This window comes from Lepidochelys kempii, chromosome 10, assembly GCF_965140265.1.
Source record: "Lepidochelys kempii isolate rLepKem1 chromosome 10, rLepKem1.hap2, whole genome shotgun sequence".
Classification (NCBI taxonomy): domain Eukaryota; kingdom Metazoa; phylum Chordata; order Testudines; family Cheloniidae; genus Lepidochelys; species Lepidochelys kempii.
The window spans coordinates 56,027,394-56,049,074 of NC_133265.1; the positions used below are offsets into that span (position 1 = coordinate 56,027,394).

General features: G+C 41.2%; 1 protein-coding gene across 9 annotated transcripts in view; it reads right to left on the bottom strand.

Annotated features, from left to right (window-relative positions):
• Positions 1-21,681, bottom strand: part of TJP1 (tight junction protein 1) — a 308,695-nt gene that overhangs the window by 35,634 nt on the left and 251,380 nt on the right. For all 9 annotated transcript variants that reach the window (XM_073303700.1, XM_073303698.1, XM_073303696.1 and 6 more), the window contains 10 exons: positions 18,583-18,725; positions 16,307-16,412; positions 14,204-14,354; positions 11,169-11,277; positions 10,178-10,397; positions 9,113-9,297; positions 8,894-8,989; positions 8,186-8,268; positions 2,973-3,183; positions 1,688-1,788 (listed from right to left, as the gene is read on the bottom strand). In XM_073303700.1, coding sequence (XP_073159801.1) covers positions 1,688-1,788; positions 2,973-3,183; positions 8,186-8,268; positions 8,894-8,989; positions 9,113-9,297; positions 10,178-10,397; positions 11,169-11,277; positions 14,204-14,354; positions 16,307-16,412; positions 18,583-18,725 — 1,405 coding nt within the window. The remainder of the gene's footprint in view (positions 1-1,687; positions 1,789-2,972; positions 3,184-8,185; positions 8,269-8,893; positions 8,990-9,112; positions 9,298-10,177; positions 10,398-11,168; positions 11,278-14,203; positions 14,355-16,306; positions 16,413-18,582; positions 18,726-21,681) is intronic.

The following is a 21,681-nucleotide window of genomic DNA, read 5'->3' on the forward strand; positions in this document are numbered from 1 at the left end:
CAAAGGATGCCCTTCACCTTTCATGGGAAACTGGGGAGGTTATTTTCTTGCAGAGAACTAAAAATACATGTAAATTCAACATACTGTATGTATCTGCTTCCAATTTGCGATGGGAAGTTAAAAATCCAGGTTCTTTAAAGTGATTAAGGGTCTGATTTTCATATGTGCTGAACAATTCAATAGGAGCTGTAGGTGCTCAACAACTCTGAACACCTCTGTAAAATCAAGCCATTATTGTTGGAGGATATCATATAAAATGCTCTGAGAGTACGAGTCTGTAGTTTTCCTATCTCCATTGCTCTTCTATTTCAGTATCTGCTGGATGTCCAGCTGCTACACACAGTCACTTCCCAGTCCCATGGGATCAACCAGAATGGGGCAGGGAAAGGGGCAGCATATAGGGGGATCAGAGATGCTCTTCCTCTGTCTGCCCCCTCCAGCAATGGTGCTGTGGGATAAGTGGCATTAGCCATTGCATGCAGCTGGATTTGCTGTGCTCCCATTGCCCCCACCTACATCTCATATGCCTGGTTAGAAGCATTCTCTGAGGGTATGTCTTCACTGCAATTAGACACATGTGGCTGGCATGTGCCAGCTCACTCGGGTTCATGGGGCTCAGACTAAGGGCTGTGTAACTGTTCAGGCTACAGTCTGAGTTCTGGGACCCTCTCATCACACTGGGTCCCAGAGCCTGGAGTTCCACCCAAGGAATGTCTACACCACAGTTAGCCCCTTAGTCCAATCCCCATGAGTCTGAGTCAGCTGGCACAGGCCAGGCACAGGTGTCTAACTGCAGTATCACCACCACCACATCCAGATTACTAGTTTGAATTTTAGGCACATCAGAGATTAAGAGTAATTCCACTTGACAGCTGTTTAGTGGCCTACCCAAAATGAGTCAATCATTTCTACTCAGTTCTTCAGTGCCTATCTGATGTTGGCACTCTTCTTGACAGAAAAATGACCAATGATAACTGAACTATCTTCTCCTACTAAACAACAGGGTTGGGGTATTTTAGCGAGGGCAGTGAACCTTAGAATGCAATTGCCTGTGCTGTATGTTAAGGCCACAAGGAACCATCAAGCTCTAATCTGACCTCCTTTATAAACATAGCCCGTAGAATTTCTCCCATTAAGTCTTGCATTTAGCCCATAATTTCTGGTTGAGCTAGTGTGTATCTTTTACAAAGCCACTAATCCTGACAGATTTCAAATGACAGATAATCCACCACACCTTTTTGTAAGTGATTTCCGTGGGCAAATAACCTCGGTCACAAGGACAAAAAGCTTAGTTAAGTCTCTATTTTTATCGTGGTAGAAATCAGTGTAGAGTAGTACACAGTTGTCAACTGAGTCAGCTGATTCCTTTAGACCTGGAAGTGATAGGCAGAACTTGAAAAAAAAAAAAAAAAAATTCATTCCAGGAGAAAACCCAGTTGTCTTGAAAGCACAACTGAGAGGAACGGAAGAGAGAGAGATGTAAAAATACAGTGGTGACCACTAAGAGCAGCAATATCACCAGGATTGTTTTTAAGCTTCAAAGATCCACCCCGCCCCACAGTTACTTTACAACAATCTTGATATGATCATGAAAAAGGGAAAGAAAGACTGCTCACTACTGTATTGTATAAAAGCGGTCATGGTTTTATAATTTCTGCTCAAACAAAGGGAAAGTGACATTTCTTACCTTTCCTTCTGAAACCCACACCAACTGGTTCTGTTGCTGCTGAATTGCTTCCTTTAGCGCTCCATACCAGCCATCATTCATTGAATTCAAGTTGATGGTAGCTAAAAATAAAATGGGATTAATATGACTTCTTATATAACATTTATTTTTCATTTGGAGAAAGTTCTGGACTACCACCAAATGCAATGTGAATTGTGAGTTTAAATAACTCTTGGAGCACTTTGTATACACACATTTATTTATGTCTCCCTTTTATATAAAGTAGTATGAGGCATTTTATCACCGGTAACAATGAGAGCTGAGTTCAAACACAATTTTACTCTAAAAAAAACTATTAATGTGGCATCTTCTTCCTTAAAATACTTTCCTCTTGTGTTCAGAGTCCTATCTGCTTCCTTTAGATTTCACAGTAAGTTTCTGCTGATTTTTACTCCTGTTGGCCTTGCCAAGCTAACACAGCTAAGAGAAAGTGAGGTGGCTTAGATTCCTACCTGTGCTTCAGCAGGACAGATCTTTACTAAATTCCACCTATCTGAGACTATACAAATACAGCAGATGTAATCTTGTCTGCAAAACTCATATTACTGGTGATGACATACAAGGAAGAAAGAATCTAGCTTGATTGAGACTGATTTTGCTTACAGGGCTGGCAATTAATAAACTTTTTTTTAATTAGCAAAATTGATCATATTTGATTCAGGAATCAAATATAGAAAACTGCAGCATTTTTACAGTCGCTTTCAAAGCAGAACCATGTGTTAAACCACCACAGATCCCCCAACTGTTAATACCACTCTTTGCTACTATGGGGCAACAGATAAGTCTGAAAGTGAATTAGGACCAGAGAGCAAGAAGGAAGGCCAGTCATGGATACAGTGGGAATTAGTCACAGTGAGAGCAGGATAGAATACCCAAGAAAGGGAAAAAGAGTTTGGGAAGGGGCCAAAATGTACCATAAGTCATGAAGGGATCTTTGTCTGCTACCTCCCCTTTAAGAAAAGCAGCGGGAAGGAAGCAGAAATACAAGAAGAGAAGAAAAGAACCACACAGAATACACCAGTACTGACAGAGCTTTGAAACTTGTGAAAACCACTAACCAACTTATTAAAATTTGAGGGGCTTTTCGATGCAATGGGTACTATTGGTATTCAGTTACCTAGCAATGCAAATCTAAAAATCATATTCACGCTATACAAGAGATGCTGTTCAAACCTCTGTTGGATATATTACCCCGCCCCAATTTAAGTTGGGCTTGATTCATAAACATTTCCTGCTGTTTACTTACTTGTGAAGAGATGATGATTATTTTTCCGTAGCTTGTGAGCTCTTTCATACAATTTTCTGGCACTTTTCCGTGATTCTGGACACAGTCTCATTCTCATGGTTTTTACACCCTGCTTGGAATCAGGGTTCAGGAACACCACAATGGGATACCATTGTGCATAATTCAGACGATCCACAGCATTTGGAGTGACATCTAATAAAGCATGTTTGTCCTGCAGAGAATAGTACATATGCAAGAAAGTAAAGCTTTCAAGCTCTCTAAAGATGTTAATGCATTTTTAATGTCTTCTACAGATTTTTCTATTTACCCTACAGAATTCACCATAGTATTTACATACTGATAAATAACTAACTCATTAACTTTTTCCATTCTGAAAATGGGAAAATATATGGGAATTCCCAATACAGCTAGACTGCCCATGCAATCAGTCTCATCAATATCAGTGCTACTTAAAATTGGTATGCCTAAACATGAATTGTTATTTCATATAATATATTTAACCCACATAAATCAGCCAGTTTTCCCAGGTAAAGGGTGAGCCATAAAACGGCACTGCACCACGAACAAAGTCTGTGGTTACTAGGAATAAAGGCCAGGTCCAGATTCCTAAGCAGAGCTAATTTTCATTTCTCTTCAACTCTCCTTCCAAGAAATTCCTGCCCTGCACATGGGACTTGACCAGCTTTCCCCTGCCACAGAGCCAATCTCAGGAACATGCAATTAGTGCAATAGCATATAGTGTTTCCAGCTTGTGATGTCCCTTCAGTGGCTAACATTTTTTCACCGGAGGGGGCAATAAAACAATTTCGTTCTTAAAATAAGATGAAAGAAGAGGGAAGGGATGGAAGTCACATGGGGTGAGCTAGTGTGAGACATCTCCAGGAACATAAATGAGGGAGTCTGGCATCAGTTTCTTCAATTAAGTAATCTCTCACTTGCTTAAAAAAAAAAAAGCATATGAGCACCACAGACCAGCTGCAAGTCCCACAGTCCCACCCTTCTTCATGTGAAGAAAGTCGAAGAGAATAGGCAGCTTAGAACAGCAGTAATGGAACAGTAGAGACTTCCTGAAACAAAGCCTAGAAGCACGTCCAGATTAGAATCACAGAATATCATGATTGGAAGGGACCTCAGGAGTTTAATGGCAGGGAGGGGAAATAAGTTTTTCAAGTGATCGTCTGCATTATATTCCACGGTGGTTATCACAAGTCTACTCCACATGCATTGGAGAACTTTTTAGTTAGCAGTATCTGGAGGGGTGGCACATGCACCCTTTGCTTCCTCATGTGTGTGAGCAAAGTATAAACGGCAGAGTGGACCAGTACTGCCTGTGATTCCATGTGGTGAAGCACAAGTCCCTGAGCTTAAAGCACTGCCCCTCCTGCGAGACTATCATACATCTCAACAGCCACGCAAGCGGCACTTCTGGACTGGTGAGAGATCTGCAGGTCCTTTTTGAAGCAGACCCAGCATTTAAGGGACTAGTGCTTGAGGGCCTTCTTGCTGGGAGCAGTCCATACACCCAGACTCTGTTCCTGGGTCCCTGACCTCCAAACCTTTGGGTAGAGATCCTCAAGGTTTGCACCAGACACACCATCAAAACAAACTGAGATGCTCTCCCCAAAGTGGCCTTGGTACCAAGGGAGAGTCAGGTCCAGCCAGATACTGAGCAGAAGAGGTGCAGAATGTCTTCCCTAAGCTCTGACTCTAAGCCTCAGAAAATGACATGGCTGTCAGATAGCAAAGGTACATCAAAGCTGACGAAAAACTCCCTGAGTACTGCGGAAAGCACCAGTCAGGATGACCCAGATGTGCCATAGGTCTCACTTAGCGTGAGCCATGCTGGGACTAGGGAGCATAGCCTTAAATGGGACGTGACCCAAGGCTCCAACCCATAGTGACCATTGATACCAGCTCCCATAGCCTCCCATACTGTACAATGTTAACCTATAGAGTATGTTGGCCCCAAGCACTCCAGCTTCCCTAGAGCAGTGTTTCTCAACCAGGGATACAGGTACCCCTGGGGGTATGCAGAAGTCTTCCAGAGTTGCACATGAATGAAATCGTCAAGCTGTCATAGTTCTTCCTGAAGCCTCACACAGGGAAGGCCAAGCAGAGGCTGCATAAACTGGATACAAGAAAGGCCTTGCTGTTCTACTTGGACTAGGCCCTTCAGAAAATACCTCCATCTCTTGGTGATTTATGAGAGCAGGGTTAGGGGACAAGCAGTGTTCAAACAGAGAATATTCCAGTTGGATAGCCCAGTGTACCAGTTCATGTTCAGACTACCAGGGCACAGGCTACATCAGGCATTGGCAGGCATACCCCTCAGAGACATCTGCAGGCTGGCAACTTGGTCTTCTGTGAACACATTCATGAAACATTATTCACGAGTGCAAGCAACCAGGGATGATGCTCTGTTTGGCAGGACTGTGCTGCAGTCCCTGTGGGAGTGAACTACTTCTTCCTGCCTCTGTGGAGGCAGACTGTTTGGGAATTACCAGCAGTAGAATACGATATGGACAATCACTAAGAAGAAAAGGAGATTACTTACCTGTGCAGTAACGGATGTTCTTCGAGATACATAGTTCATATATACATATCCCATGTATATGGACTACACATCTCAAAGAAAAAAAGAGGTTATTCACCCTGTGTAATAACTGTAGCCCCCCACTCCGACATGGGCACTTCACTTCATGTGAACATGCACCCCACATGACTTTGATCAGAGATTTTCATTAGCAATGTCGGTTTGGCCCAAGCATGCACTGCTGATATTCTCAAGTCCTGCACCAAGACAAACTGTCCTCAGTTCCTTCTCCACTGCTAAGTGTCAGAAAGAATTCTGAAGCAGAGGAGAAGGAGGGCGGGGGTAGTGGAGCACCCATAGGTGACACACATCTCAAAGAACCATAGTTGCTGCACAAGGCAAGTAACCTCTTTTTCTTTGAGTAGTGTTCCTATAGATGCTCCACTTCTGATGACTCCCAAGCAGTATCCTCATAAGGAGGAGGGAGCCTTGGAATTGAGTCTATAACTGAGGAAAGAACTGCGTTGCCAACAGCCACATCAGATCTAGAGGCATTAACTACAGCCTAGTGCCCGGAAAAGGTATGTACCGAGGACCATGCAAATCTCAGATACTGAGACATTTTTAAGTAAAGCCATAGATGTAGCCTGTGACCTTGTAGAATGAGATGACAATTCAGGAGGTGGAATGCTAACAGCACTGCAACATGCAGTAATACATCCTGAAATCTATTTTGGCAATAGCTGGATAGAAAGAAACAGGGGATGGATCCTTTGGTTACCTGAAGTCTTGAAGTACAGAGCAGAGTTGCGGTACCAAGTGACATGCTTATACCTGCAGGACAGTACCAAGAGTTTCAAGTGCTCTCCAGAAGCACCGAAGAACGTGAGACAGGTACTGGGAGAAGGGTTAAGTCCAACGATCAGTATCGTTTGCTGTGTTTGCTCTGGCCATCTCCACCAGATGGTACTGGGGCTTTCTTGAAGCCAGGCTTATTCTTAGAGGTACGGGATTTTCCCACCTCACTAGTATCAGAGGAGCCCTTCTCCTTTGTGGTACTGGGCCAAAAGGTTGAAGTCCCAGACGGTTGACCAGCTCAGATGGTTTTCAGGTAGACTCCTTAACAGGGGAGCTAGAGCTCCTCTTCTTGAGATCTTTAGAGATGGTCTGGGAGGCCTTCCCTTTTCCAGGAGAGTGTTGCACCGAGGCTGATGAGGTGCTAGATACCCCCCACAGACTGAAGTGCCAGGGGATTCTCCTGGCCAGGCACCAAAGCAGGACAAAAGGAGCACTCCATCATTAACAATTGCAGCTTGATTCCCCAGTTCTTTCAAGCCCTGGATTTGAGGATTAAACAGATGTTACATTTCTATAGGACATGAGACTCTCCTAGGTAGCAAATGCACTTTAAGAGTGTCTGTCACCCACCATGATGGCCTCTACACGTGCAGCAACATTTAAACCCCAGTGAATTGGGCATGCTCATCACAGGGAGGACCTCCCACGAGGAAATAAAACAAACAATCTTCTAAATAACGAGTTTAACTAACTACAAACTAACTAACTTACTAGCTAAAATGAACTAAGTTAGACCAAAGTCAGCAAGTAGCCAAGGCACGTACCATGAGGACGTGCTAAGCTGAGTCTCAAGCCAAGGCAGTTCAGAAGGAATGGAGGCCTGTTTGCCTATGCAGCTTGATGTAGTCTTGGTATAGGGCACAAGAAGATCAGCAGCGCATGTGTAGGCCAAATGGATACTGCTAATGAAAATCTTCTATGAAGGGTGTATGGGGCACACCATGAAGAACATCCCCTACTGCTCAGGTAAGTAAATTACAGCTTTAAAATTTGTTATTGGTACATTTTTGAACTGCCATGCCACTAAGAGATAAGAGTCATTGGAGCTGGGACTGGAACTTGGGTGTCCCCCGTGAATACCTTAACCACTGAGGTACAGAGTCACTCTCATACTCTCTCTCTCTCTCTGGACAAATAAATATTCAAGTGTTTTATACCAAATAGAACAGCTTCAACAGGAGAGACTGAAAGACACCCCTGCAAACTACCCAATAATTTAATGGTTAGGCACTCACCTGGGAAAAAAGAGGCCTGGATTCAAGTATCTGCTCCAGAACAGGGATTTAAATCTAGGATACCGCCGGGCTATTGGGCATAAAGGGGCATCACAAACAACCTCCTCTGTGATTGGTGATAAATCCCCCTGTGACGCTAGCCCCCAAAACACTGATGTTTTGATAATGTCAAAAAAAATTGTTTAGACATTTCTGGATTTCTGGATAAAGATTCTGTCCAGCTCCAGTCAAGAGCTCGATTTGGTAGAGGATATGGCATTTTTCTTTACGTCAACTTTTAAAAGCTTCTATACAGAGAAAATTGTTTCATTCAACCTTACTGTCACGGTTTAATTTATATAAAAAGAGTACATAAGTTACTACAGTGCCTGGAGATAAATTATGTACATAATTTTTTGCTTTTTGTGAAACGTGATTTATACTTTGTTGTTTATGCTATTGTATGTAAAAACCACAGCATTTATCGTTATGGTTATTAGGTTTATTCACATGATTAGTCATTCAATTAATTCAACATTCCTGTTCTCTCTCATTTGTTTTCAGAATCAGCTACAAATTTAACAACAAAGCATACTTTTACCACTTACTCTGTCAATTATCTGTTTTATTGTATGAAGACGAATAATGCCAGAACTACGTTGGTCAGTACCAGCATCTCTTGGTTCACTTTCTGTTCAAGAGAACACAGTTAAAGTCATAATTTCTTAGCCACCTATTGGTCAATTACACAACCCTTTCTATGCTCCCCCATTAATATAAAATGGACCATCTCCTTCTCTAGCTCAAAATACTGGTTCAGATCTCTCATAAATTATAGTGCTGAAGATACATTTTTTTACTTAAAAATAATGCAGGAATTAAACTGTTAGTTCCCCAGTTTAGTTACAAAATTTGTTAGGTATTTACTAGGAGCTTCTGAATGTTTTTTGCAAGGTGCTGAATTAAAGAGGGGGCTGCGGGAGGGAGCCCTGAGGAAGCTCAGCATGTTACAGGATTGGGTCCTATGATAGCATTAATAATAATAAATTGAGCTTGCATTCATTCAATGCACATGATGTTCCTGAAGAGTCCTATAGCAAATTTGTATTACTTTATCTTTAAAATATCTGTATCAATCACTAGTTAACTACAACCAAATGTAAGCCTTTCAGAGTGTTTCAGTAAACTGCTGACAATATAAAAGTGAGACTTTAAAACATTAATGGCTGCAGGAATAATGCAGCAAAGGCTAGCAAAAGAGGCGATTATATAATTATAATTTTATATTAATCTGATAAGCAAAGAGAGACGCTTACTTGCAACTTGATAAATATCTGGTTCTTCTCTTGCCAGTTTCTCTCGTGCAACATCAGCAATTGGCCCAAAGATGGTAACAGGCCTGAGAAAGCCAGCTGGAATAAGAAAAATCAAAGTAAATTGATTTAAATGTATTTTAGGATGCAGTTTTTCCGTCATGAAGATTAAAATGTTGAACTGAATCAGCAAATATTTTAATCTCTTTAACAGGAAGCTACCTTCTCGAAGAACAACTCTTTCATATGCAGGAAACTTGGTCTGAACAGGTTGGGCAGAAAGATCTTCTCTGCTTTTTCGGAGATTTCTCTTTGAGCTGCGTAGACCTCGGAACCTCCAGAAATCTGCACGATCTCCCCCTGCTGTCTTTGGAAGTGTGTACTGTACACTAGCTAGTTGTTCAGCTCTAAGTGGGGCAGAGATTCCAGGGGTTAAAAAAAATAATTGACAGAAAACCCCAACTCCAGCAACAAACAAATCAGCTTTTGAAATGACACTTGATTAACAAAGTTTAAGCCTGAACACATTATAATGACATAACAGGCTAAAGGACCACTGATCACCAAATGAGAGGTTCCCCAGTACATTTTTCAGTACATTTTAACAAAGTAATTGCCTTTTGAAAATCCCCTTCTCTTGCCACGAGTGATCAATTAACACGGCTGATGCAACTACAACCATTACTTAAGTAGTATGTACTTTTCAGAAAGTATTTATGTATTTGTAAATTTTTGGCGAGATATATGGTGTGTCTACTTTTGCTCTTCATTAATTTTAGGCCCTACCTAGACTAGGAAAAAAGATGACAGACTCCCCACTAGGCTTTAATTTCACCAGATTAGCACACTCTGAAATACAATTGCTTTGTCTTGACTAGAGTTTTAGAAGGTGTTAATTTGAATTCAGTTACCTAATTCAATCTGACATCACACCTTTAAGGCCTTGTCTGCACTAAGATTTACTCCCCCACCCTTGTGTTTCTCTTGCCTGGAAACAGGGAGAGACAACTCCATGTGACTAGCCAATGGACTGACCAAGGGCCACAGTTTGTGAACCTCTGTTCTAAACCAAACCCAAATGTAAGTTTGGGTACTCAAACTGGATAAGTCTAATTGCAAATTATTTGGGGTTCTACAACTGATTTTTCTTCCAAAATGTTAAGAAAGGTATAAAATGTCTGAGTGACCAGGAGATTTTACTAAAACAGCATTAAACAGACTAAGAACTTGCACAAACTTGGGCCACAGATTTCACAATCATTGTACTAAACAGTTTCAAGATGCTACCTGTTTTTGTTGGGTATGATGCCTCTTTCCACCTCTTTGTGATTTTTGCCAATTCGAATAGCCAGCCAGGACCCAAGCTTGCCGTTGTACAAAGTATCCACCACCCGGAACACTTCACCTTTGTTGAAACTTAGCCCATAGGGAGATTCCTTTTCATATTCAAAATGAGTTCTGATATAGAAAGAATCTCCTACATCAGACTCAACAATGCGACGATAAACTGCAATAAAAGTTAGTTGAAGTACATTAAAGGATTCCTAATGCTCATAGCAGTTATATAAAAACATTCTGAGCAGAAATCTTGCCTATCCTTAGTTCTCCATTTTAATTGTGAGGTATTTTGGAAACCCGTAAGACTAAATCCCCACATATCAGCATGTGAAATGTATGTGGAATTCACATACAATCCATATCACGTTACTGTGATGCATTCAGAAACAGTTGATATCCTCCATGAATTCACAGTATTTATATTATTTGTCTTTTTTCCTATGAGTTCAGAGCTGATTTAGTGAATTTTGCATATCAAGCCATACGGACAGCACTGGAATCAGATATCACTTATTACAGAACGGATGAACCTTAAAACATTGAGTTTCCTCATATTGTCTAGCCACAGTTTTACAGCCATTATTTAGACGTAGTCTACACACTTTTGTACTGATATAACTCTTTCAGTTATGGTTGTGTGGTTTAAAAAAAAAAAAAAGTTATAGCAGTGCAACCCCATTCACGTGGAAAAGGATTGAGACCACAGACTCATTTCAAAACTAGCTACTGAACTGTTGTCAGATAATTAATCTATCACTACTGTACAATCTCCACTGCATTTGAAATAGTGACCTAAAAGTGAAAGGCTTCACATTACCAACCTTCTTGGGTTGCCACTCCCCAGGGCAAACAGTTATCAAAGGTAAGCTACACCGTCTCTATCTGGTCTCAAAAAGCCGGCCAAGCACTTTCTGTCCTTATATTTGAGGAAACTACTTACCGTCCTTTTTCTTCTGTGCCAAAATTGTCACCTCTTCTCCTTTAGGGAGATCAAGCAGAAAAAGCACTGCTTCCTCTCTGATGATATTTGTGAAGTCTACATTATTTACCTGGCATCAATACAATAACGAACGGTTTTCAATTACTACACAATGTAGCAAAACATATACATGCATTGTGAAACATACATTTCACATAAATAATGCAGTTTTTCACAACGAATTAATCTTAAGAGTTGTTTATCCAGTTAAATATAACTTAACTGCATGAACTTCAAGAAGCTTTTTGCGTATATTTCTCAGAATAAGTGAAAAATATTGCTATTTAACAAAAATATGCAGTACCTGCAGAGTATAAACTGAACAGACTTTATCGAGTACTTCTAGGTCAGCCATCATGGATGACCTAGAAGTACCAGAGATTTCAAAGGGCCATATGTTTAGATTATTACAGATGGAGGAGCTTCTTAGGATGTGTCTACATCGGGAGTTAAACCGGATTGATTTGACAGGTGTTTCTTAACATGCAATATCTAAGTCACACTAATGGCAGGCATATAGGATGGCTGCCTCCTCTTTCAATTTGCATTGTGTACACATGACTGTGGCTTGCCATGTACAAACTGCGTGGCATTCTCAGAGGGTATCCCATGGTTCTTTGCTTTGCTATTTAGCAGTCTGCATTCTGGAATTCTTCTGGCTGTGCATTGCAGGATGCATAAGGGAAGCCAGGCAGATTCCAATTTTTAAAAAAAAAAAAATCTCGTATCTCCATCATCTCCACACCAAGCTCCCTTTCTGGGCAGGCTAGTGCCATTTTTGAATTGCCGTCAGCCAGCATGGTCCCAACGATGCTCTTCACGTCTATGCTGGCAACTGTAAACACAGAGAGGCTGCTTGTGCTGTATTTCAGCTCTAGTAGCCAGGTGACTTTGGTTTTGGACTTTGCCTTCTGCACCAAGAAGGAGATGATGTGGCAGCAGCAGGAGCTTAAGCATCAACAGAAGAAGCAGAGTGAGGAAGAAGATGGTGACATCCAGCAAATGCTACTACAGCGACTGTTCCTGGAACAACTTCGCACCGTACAGTACTGTCTCTGGACTCAGAAAATCAGCATCAACTGATGGAAAAGGTTTGTTCTGCAGACCTGGGATGACCAGCAGTGGCAAGAGAATTTCAGAATGGCTAAGACAACCTTTTTGTGCTGAAGTAGTTCCGAAAGTGCAGGAGCAGCATGCCAACTTGCGGTGCCCCATACCTGTCAAGAAGTGGGTCACCAATGCCACCTAGAAACTAGCCAACCCCAAATCCAACCAGTCCATAACCAACCAATTCAGAGCAGGGAGATCGACTGTTGGAGCCACTGTCATGCAGATGTGCGACGCCATGGATAAAGTACTGTTTCACTGGATTATAAAGCTTAATAATGCTCAGGAGATTGATGGCTTTGTATGCATGGGTTCCCAAACTGTATTGGGGCAATTGAGGAGACCTCTGTGCTTATTATTTCAGCTTCACCCCCACCTCCCCTGACAAGGGCTTAGAATTTATAAATAGAAAGGGGTATTTCTCCATGGTGCTACAAAGGCTGGTTGACATCGGTCGTGTTGAGTGGTGAGGCTTGAAGCTATACAGAGCATTAGATGGCTCAAAAGGGCTGAGCTCAGTATCTTGTGCTATCCAGGGAGTACAGAACAAGGCTAGGTCCTGGTTTGGAGCACTGCCTTGCCTGCTGCTCTGGCAGCAGCAGCAAGTGCTGCATCAAAGCATTCTGGCTCTATATTGCCTCCAGGAGTTTTCTCTGCATCCCCGTCTTTCTCAACAGTGTCTTTTGCTGTGGTAACTCTGTCCCTGGCCACAGCAAGATCCATTTCTTTATCACTCACTGATCTGAAGTACAATTTCCACCTCTCCGTTGTTTTCAGGGTTTTATGAGGCGTCTGCAATGAGGTCAGCGGACATTACACACTGGATTAACTCAACTTAATCCGGTTTAAACTCCCCATGTAGACAAACACTGAGATTAGTTGTCCAAACTTGTTTCACACGATTTTCCTTTATGGTTGCCCTTACTCCTTGTTATCTAATCTTTAAGTATATTTGAACATTTGAGATCTGATTATCAACATTAGGTAGTCAATGATTAGCACATGCATGCTGTTAAAACATGTTTCTTTAAAGTTTAATCAGTCCAATTTCAAAACTCTAAGTGTAGGTCTATCCTTTTGCCCCACCAAAGTCCATAAACAGCAGGTAACGAGGCCCAAGTGTCTTGCTTTTGAAAACAGACTGAAGTACAAAAACCTTTGTAAAATTGAATGAGAACTAAAAATTCCACGTTTTAAACTTTGTCATCAATATGAAAGAATACAAAGAAATTACTTTTCTAGAAACATGCCATAGTAGCATTACGAGAGTTTTACTAATCCATGTGAGGAAAAAACTCACATTTACACAATTTACCATATATTCCGCAAATTATACGTAAGGGGTTGGTCCGGGTCTCTAATGGTATACTTTTAATACCGTATGTGATACCAAAGTTTTAATCTATTCACTAACTGAGCTAACTGCAGGGTAAATAAGGCACATTCTTCTTTTGTTCAAAAACATGTGTTGGAAGCAGTGCTCTGAAATAGGGGTGCAGATGATTGGGCAATAAACTCCTATGGACAATGCTACTTTTCTAGGCATTTTGCAAAACTAGATATCTATGAATGAAAGATGCTAAGTGCTACGTGCTGATTATTATTTGTTTATATGATAAAGATATTTATACACACTTTTTAGTTAACAGTTTAATAGCCAGTTAGTTAAACAATTATTCATCCAATCTGAAACTAGGAAACTTGGGAGCCATAATTTACCAGTGATCTAGTAGCAACAGTGGAAGCTGCAAGAATTTTTACCACCATCGTCTAACCCTATTCAGGGTAGGCAAAGATAAAACAGTATACACTAAAAAGGTAATACGTACCAAAATTCTGTTGCATTACTGAACTGCAGCAGATTCTTTGTATGAAAGATTTTGACCTACCCTGAGAATTTGATCTCCTTCTTCTAATCCTTCTTTCGCTGCAGGGCTGTCCTCCAGAACACCAGCTACAAATATGCCTACATCATTGCCACCAGCCAACCGCAAGCCCACGCTGTCTCCTTTTTTGAATTTTACCAGCTTCATGCTTGGCCTGTAGGTTTATAACACATTCCAATTAACAGACATACAACAGTTGAATATGTGGTCATAGATTAGCAGCTGTGGAGTTACACCAGCAGAGAATTTGTTCATTATTTCAATTTGACATCATTGCATCCATGCTATTTCTTTCAGCAACACACTAACTATAATAGCAGAATATTCTTCTCATCAGCTGAGCTTTTGAAAATAATGGTAATATTGCTAATCTAATTGCCTTCTATGATGAGATTACTGGTTCTGTGGATGAAGGGAAAACAGTGGATGTATTGTTTCTTGACTTTAGCAAAGCTTTTGACACTGTCTCCCACAGTATTCTTGTCAGCAAGTTAAAGAAGTACGGGCTGGATGAATGCACTATAAGGTGGGTAGAAAGTTGGCTAGATTGTCGGGCTCAACAGGTAGTGATCAATGGCTCCATGTCTAGTTGGCAGCCAGGGTCAAGTGGAGTGCCCCAGGGGTCGGTCCTGGGGCCGGTTTTGTTCAATATCTTCATAAATGACCTGGAGGATGGTGTGGATTGCACTCTCAGCAAATTTGCGGATGAATACTAAACTGGGAAGAGTGGTTGATACGCTGGAGGGCAGGGATTGGATACAGAGGGACCTAGACAAATTGGAGGATTGGGCCAAAAGAAATCTGATGAGGTTCAATAAGGATAAGTGCAGGGTCCTGCACTTAGGACGGAAGAACCCAATGCACAGCTACAGACTAGGGACCGAATGGCTAGGCAGCAGTTCTGCGGAAAAGGACCTGGGGTGACAGTGGACGAGAAGCTGGATATGAGTCAGCAGTGTGCCCTTGTTGCCAAGATGGCCAATGGCATTTTGGGATGTATAAGTAGGGGCATAGCGAGCAAATCAAAGGATGTGATCGTTCCCCTCTATTCGACATTGGTGAGGCCTCATCTGGAGTACTGTGTCCAGTTTTGGGCCCCGCACTACAAGAAGGATGTGGATAAATTGAAGAGAGTCTAGCGAAGGGCAACAAAAATGATTAGGGGTCTGGAACACATGACTTATGAGGAGAGGCTGAGGGAACTGGGATTGTTTAGTCTGCAGAAGAGAAGAATGAGAGGGGATTTGATAGCTGCTTTCAACTACCTGAGAGGGGGTTCCAGAGAGGATGGTTCTAGACTATTCTCAGTGATAGAAGAGGACAGGACAAGCAGTAATGGTCTCAAGTTGCAGTGGGGGAGGTTTAGGTTGGATATTAGGAAACACTTCTTCACTAGGAGGGTGGTGAAACACTGGAATGCATTACCTAGGGAGGTGGTAGAATCTCCTTCCTTAGAAGTTTTTAAGGTCAGGCTTGACAAAGCCCTGGCTGGGATGATTTAATTGGGGATTGGTCCTGCTTTGAGCAGGGGGTTGGACTAGATGACCTCCTGAGGTCCCTTCCAACCCTGATATTCTATGATTCTATTCACTTGCTTAAGATATTTTGTTGTTTGCTTTAATATATTAATTTATATAAATCGTATTTTAAATAGACTGCTTCATAATTTAAGGGGCTTTTTGTTTGTTTTTAACAGTCAACCTTCCCTTGGAAGTTTACAACTGAATCGCTATTTCTCTCTTTTTTTTTTGGACATAGCACTCAATTATAGGGTTCTCCTGAATGCATGACTGTTTTTCCTTAAAAGAGAAGAAAAGCAGTGTTTGGGAGAGAGAACCAAAACAGTTATTAAATAATATCTATAAAAAGTGATTGGTAAGTTTCAAAATTGCTAAGTATGTAATATAACTGTTAACAAAGCATCCAAAGCTCACAGACGAGCCACAACTCCCACACCCCTAATACTTATAAACAGATTAGAAATGTATGTTAAGACAAAGCCCTACATGTCCCCATGCAGCCATAATACTCATTGACTTAATGAAAGCTTGGTCTGCTCAAGGACTGTGGTATCAGGTTCAAATAAAGAATTTTGAATTACATTACCGAAGTACTCCATCTTCATGAGTTGAATTGGGTAAAGGACCATCCGATGGACTGACTGGTAAATCCACATCTGGTTGTCCAGCTTGAGCATACACTGGCTTTGGCTCTATTAACCAAAACAAAAAACCCAACTTGCCATGCTATTAATTCTTTAAAGGCTGTGTAACCAATACAGTTTAACTCATACTTGCAAAATTGTCATCATGAAAATCTACCAGCTCAGGAACAAAATTCTTCTCCCATTCACCACAAGTGTCAGTAATGAAAATAACTCTCTTGTACTGACTGAGTAAGATTACTCCTCTTGGGTGAGTAGATTTTTTAAGGCTGGTTTAATTACTGCACTTTTTCTTTTTTTAATTTCCCATTGTACTTTGGTAACATCTGTTGAAATTTTAAAGCATGCAGAATACATCATAGATAAATACACAATTCTTTAAAACAGAAAGAACACATTACACTGTTTTTTCCAATCATGTAAGATTTGGACATTAAGGATTAGAATTTCCACTAGTGTAACTACTGCCCCAAAATGGGAGGAGCCAGAAAGGTTCAGTCAGTTACCATAATCTTCCAGCTAAACAACTCTACATCTCTACCTTATCTGAAACCCAGACCTGCCATTTCAGCTGCCTTTGACTTTTCCCTCCTCCTGTCATCATTTCTCTATCCGCTCACTCATTTCTTCCAAGAGAAAACTGACAAAATGTGATGTGATCTTCCCCCTCTCCACAGCTTGCCTTCCTTTCTCCTCCCACAATTCTCTTCCTTCTCCCCTATAACAGATGAAGAATTTTGTCTGATCTCCTCCTCCAACCCATCCACTTGTCCCAGTGACTCCTAACCTCCCATACCCTCATTTCCTTCACACCCACTCTCATCTCATCTCTCTCCTCCCTCTGGCTTTCTCGCTCCCTCACAGTACAAGCATGTTTTCGCTTCCCTCATTTTAACCAAATAAAAACAAAAAAACACCACCCTTGAACCCATTTACCTCTCTACCTACTGTCCTCTTTCAAGATTGTATTTCTAAGCTCATTGAAAGCACTGTTTACAGTAGCCATCTCAAATTTCTCTCTCCATCTAGGATCCCATCCTAGATCCTCTCCAATACAACTCCTGCCCCTTTCATGCCAATAAAACTGCTCTTGCTAAAGTCTCTATGACCTTGTCCTAGCCAAAGCTCAGAACCAGTACTCCAACCTCATCCTCCTTGACCAGCCCACCGCCTTAAACACAGTTGACCATGCTCCTCCTCCTTGAAATCTTGTCCTCCCTGGGTTGTCTCCCCTCTGTCCTCTTCTCTCCTAAATTTCCAATGACTCCTTCAGCAGGTCCATCCTTCCTTCAACTTTCTGTGGGTATTCCACAGGGATGTCACTGGTCACTTTCTCTGCGCCCTCTACATATCTCTGGGTAATCTCATCCGCGAAATACAAATTCAACCACAGTCTCTAAGATGACGACTCTCAGATCTCTACTCCAGACCTGCCTCCTTCTATCTAAACTAAAATTTCTGCCTGCCTCTGACATTGTCTCCTAGATGTCTTGCCATGAGCTCAAACTGCACACAGGTAAAACAGAGCTCTTAATCCCCCAAATCCTCCCACTACCTCCTTTCTTGATTACTGTGGACACCACGATCATCTTATCCATCACTCAGGACTGTAACCTGGGCATCTGCCCTTTTTCTTCTGTGTTTATACAGTGAATGGCACAATGAGGTCCTGGTGCTTAATTAGGGCCCTAAGTGCTATGATAATACAAACCAACAAAAAAGATTTAGCTCTCCATTGAGATCAAAACTGCGTTAGCTACTTCTATATTTAAATGTGTTAGTATGGCTTTTAGAGGGGAAAAAGCCCTCCATCTTACCTTGGCCTTGGAAATCATGACGGAATCCTCTTAGCAACAAGCATGCTTGGACACAGTTGTAACCAACACAGTTTTTAATCCCACAGCGGAGAGCGCTTTAGAGTGATCTTCCAGAATTGAAAACCACAAATACCACAAGCTGAACTATGCTCTCAGGAAGACTTGCATATTCAGAAAAATGACAAAAAACATTGGACCCACTTCTGCCATTATTTAAACTGGCTTCACCCATATAACTAGGGGCAGAGCTGGGCCCTTTGAATCTGCATATTCTTAGTATTTATGCAGTTGTACATTTTAACAGCTTGAGAGAAATCATGCTGTAGATATGAAGTAGCGCAAATTCCTACTGAGCATTCATTAGAGGCAGCAGGCATAACTTGGCGTTTTACCATATTTACCTGGCAGAGGTGGAGTTTGTTTTTCGTTTCTTTCAATTATAGCCTCTTCCATGGTTTTAGAAACAGGGATATCATCTGCATTCTTTACAGGTGTAGAGACAGCTCCTGGTTTTGATATTCTCTCATCTTCTTTGCTCCGGAGACTATATATCAGAAAAACAGAACATATGGCATTTAGTTTGTACGCCATGCTACCTCACAGTATTATTGTGAAACCACCATTTCTGCATTTCAGGTCAAACTGATTTGCTACCAGATTCATCCCAAAATAATCTGCACAGTGGGAGCTCTCCACATGTAGATCCCTGGAAAAAGGAGGGCAAGGTAGAATAGAATGTGGTCTTTTCACTGCCCCATGTCCTTCCCGTGCCTTGTGTGGATAGTCTTCCATGCTAAGTTCAGAAGCAGGAATGGAGATGGGAGCAAGTGATGTGCTGTTCTCTGTGACACTTTTCCCTGTGGAGTCTAGTGATTTTTGGGCAAAATCCCAGGATTTACCATGACCCTTTGGACCCCTCCTATGGTTGCTGACTCAGCAGGGATTGAGGAATTTAGCCAATGGCAGCCCTTCAAGAAGGAAAGGAGGTTTCCCTTCCCTCTAGATCCTTCAAGGTTGCGAAAGAGCAGCCTTCAAAATCCACAGCTATTCTAAATCCTTTCCACTTAAGATTGGTGCAATGGAGAAAAAAAGTGAGTGCCTGCCTCCCATACCAGCTCTATACTTCATGTTCCTTTACTGAAAACAGGAGTAGCCTCATGAATTTTCTGCTCCAGAATGTATCTACATATGCTTACAGCATGCAACATCTAAAGAGAATGTGATGCAAGTACAACAGCATTCCTTGCTAGATAGTCTCTGGAGAGTGAACCCGGGACCTCTAGATCTAAAAGCATCAGCACTTCCACTGTTTGAGCTAGAGGACCAGGTACTTTAGCAAAGAGGCAGTAACAAACTCAAATCTGTATACATGAACAGAACCTCAGTGGGTTGTACAAGCATGCAGTACACTATAATTATGTGAGAGCGGTAGCCATATAGTCACAGACGAGATTCAAAATGTACATAGGCTTAAAAGAAGTATACCACAAACTTACAACTACTTCCTAAAAATCCTTCATGTCAGGACTCCTGGCACTTATGAATTTCAGATACTTTCTACTTACTATGGCAAATCATAATCAGCATCGATGAACAGTTTAATCAATCGCTGCACTAAACAAACCACAATTCCAAAACATATTCATTATAAAAAAGCATTAGTTTATAAGATATTCAAACTCTGCTAAAGTATTAAATACACATGCATATAAAAATAAAATTAACAGAAGATACTGCATAACAAGTGTGTTTACTTTTATTTCTATCACCTTGTATGTCAATAAAAATACAGTGAGCGTTCTGAAGGAATTATATATTTGCCAGGCATTAAAGGATACTGAATTTGACATTATTAGGAAACATTTGTTTCCTTGATGACCCTGAACTGCTCAGTTACTTCTTTCTCAAGAGCCACTAGGAAGACTCTCTTTGTGTAGAAAGAGTCCTTGGTGAAGTATACTGTACAAGATAGCACAACACTATTAGATGGTTTTCCGTTTGGATCTCTCTCTCTATCATGGACAGATGTATTTTGAAAGATGCCACCTTTCTTAAAATACTACTGTTTCCAGAAGCTAGATGGAGCTATTGGGCAGTAACTTGTATTTGCATCCTTTAAAAAAAAATTATATCTACTGATACACATTACACACTGCAACATTTATTTTAGTTATACTAAAATTATTACTTCAAAAGCTGTGTATTAATTATAATGATGGGAAACAAGACTTTTTTTTAGTCAGAGTCTCTAACAGAACTAAGGCTGTACCAAAAGATAAAACCACTGAATTTATAAACATGGGTGGGATATGCTTTCTCTGGCAGTACTAAGTAACTGGCATCAGAAGCAAGGTTTACACATTCTGCTAAACTAAGAACATAAGAATGGCCATACTGGGTCAGACCCAAAGGTCCTTCCAGCCCAGTATCCTGTCTGCCGACAGTGGACAATGCCAGGTGCCCCAGAGGGAGTGAACCTAACCGGTAATGATCAATTTTCAGAGTAGCAGCTGTGTTAGTCTGTATTCGCAAAAAGAAAAGGAGTACTTGTGGCACCTTAGAGACTAACCAATTTATTTGAGCATAAGCTTTCGTGAGCTACAGCTACAGCTCACGAAAGCTTATGCTCAAATAAATTGGTTAGTCTCTAAGGTGCCACAAGTACTCCTTTTCTTTTTGGTAACGATCAAGTGATCTCTCTCCTGCCATCCAGCTCCACTCTCTGACAAACAGAGGCTAGGGACACCATTCCTTACCCATCCTGGCTAATAGCCATTAATGGACTTAGCCTCCATGAATTTATCCAGTTCTCTTTTAAACCCTGTTATGGTCTGAGCCTTCACAACCTCCTCAGGCAAGGAGTTCCACAGGACTGTGCGCTGAGTGAAGAAGAACTTCCTTTTATTTGTTTTAAACTTGCTACCCATTCATTTCATTTGGTGGTCCCTAGTTCATGGAAACAAGTAAATAACTTTTCCTTATTCACTTTCTCCACACCACTCATGATTTTATATACCTCTATCATATCTCCCCTTAAGTCTCCTCTTTTCCAAGCTGAAAAGTCCTAGCCTCTTTAATCTCTCCTCATATGGGACCCGTTCCAAGCCCCTAATAATTTTAGTTGCCTTTCTCTGTGGGCATACCATGGATTTATATAAGGGAAATAAGATATACTCCGTCTTATTCTCTCTCTCTTTTTTAATGATTCCAAACATCCCGTTTGCTTTTTTTGACTGCCGCTGCACACTGCATGGACGTCTTCAGAGAACTATCCACAATGATCGAAGATTGCTTTCCTGATGAGTTGTAGCTAAATTAGCCCCCATCATATTGTATGTACAGTTGGGATTATTTTTTCCAATGTGCATTACTTTACATTTATCCACGTTAAATTTCATTTGCCATTTTGTTGCCCAGTCACTTAGTTTTGTGAGATCTTTTTGAAGTTCTTCACAGTCTGCTTTGGTCTTAACTATCTTGAGCAGTTTAGTATTACCTGC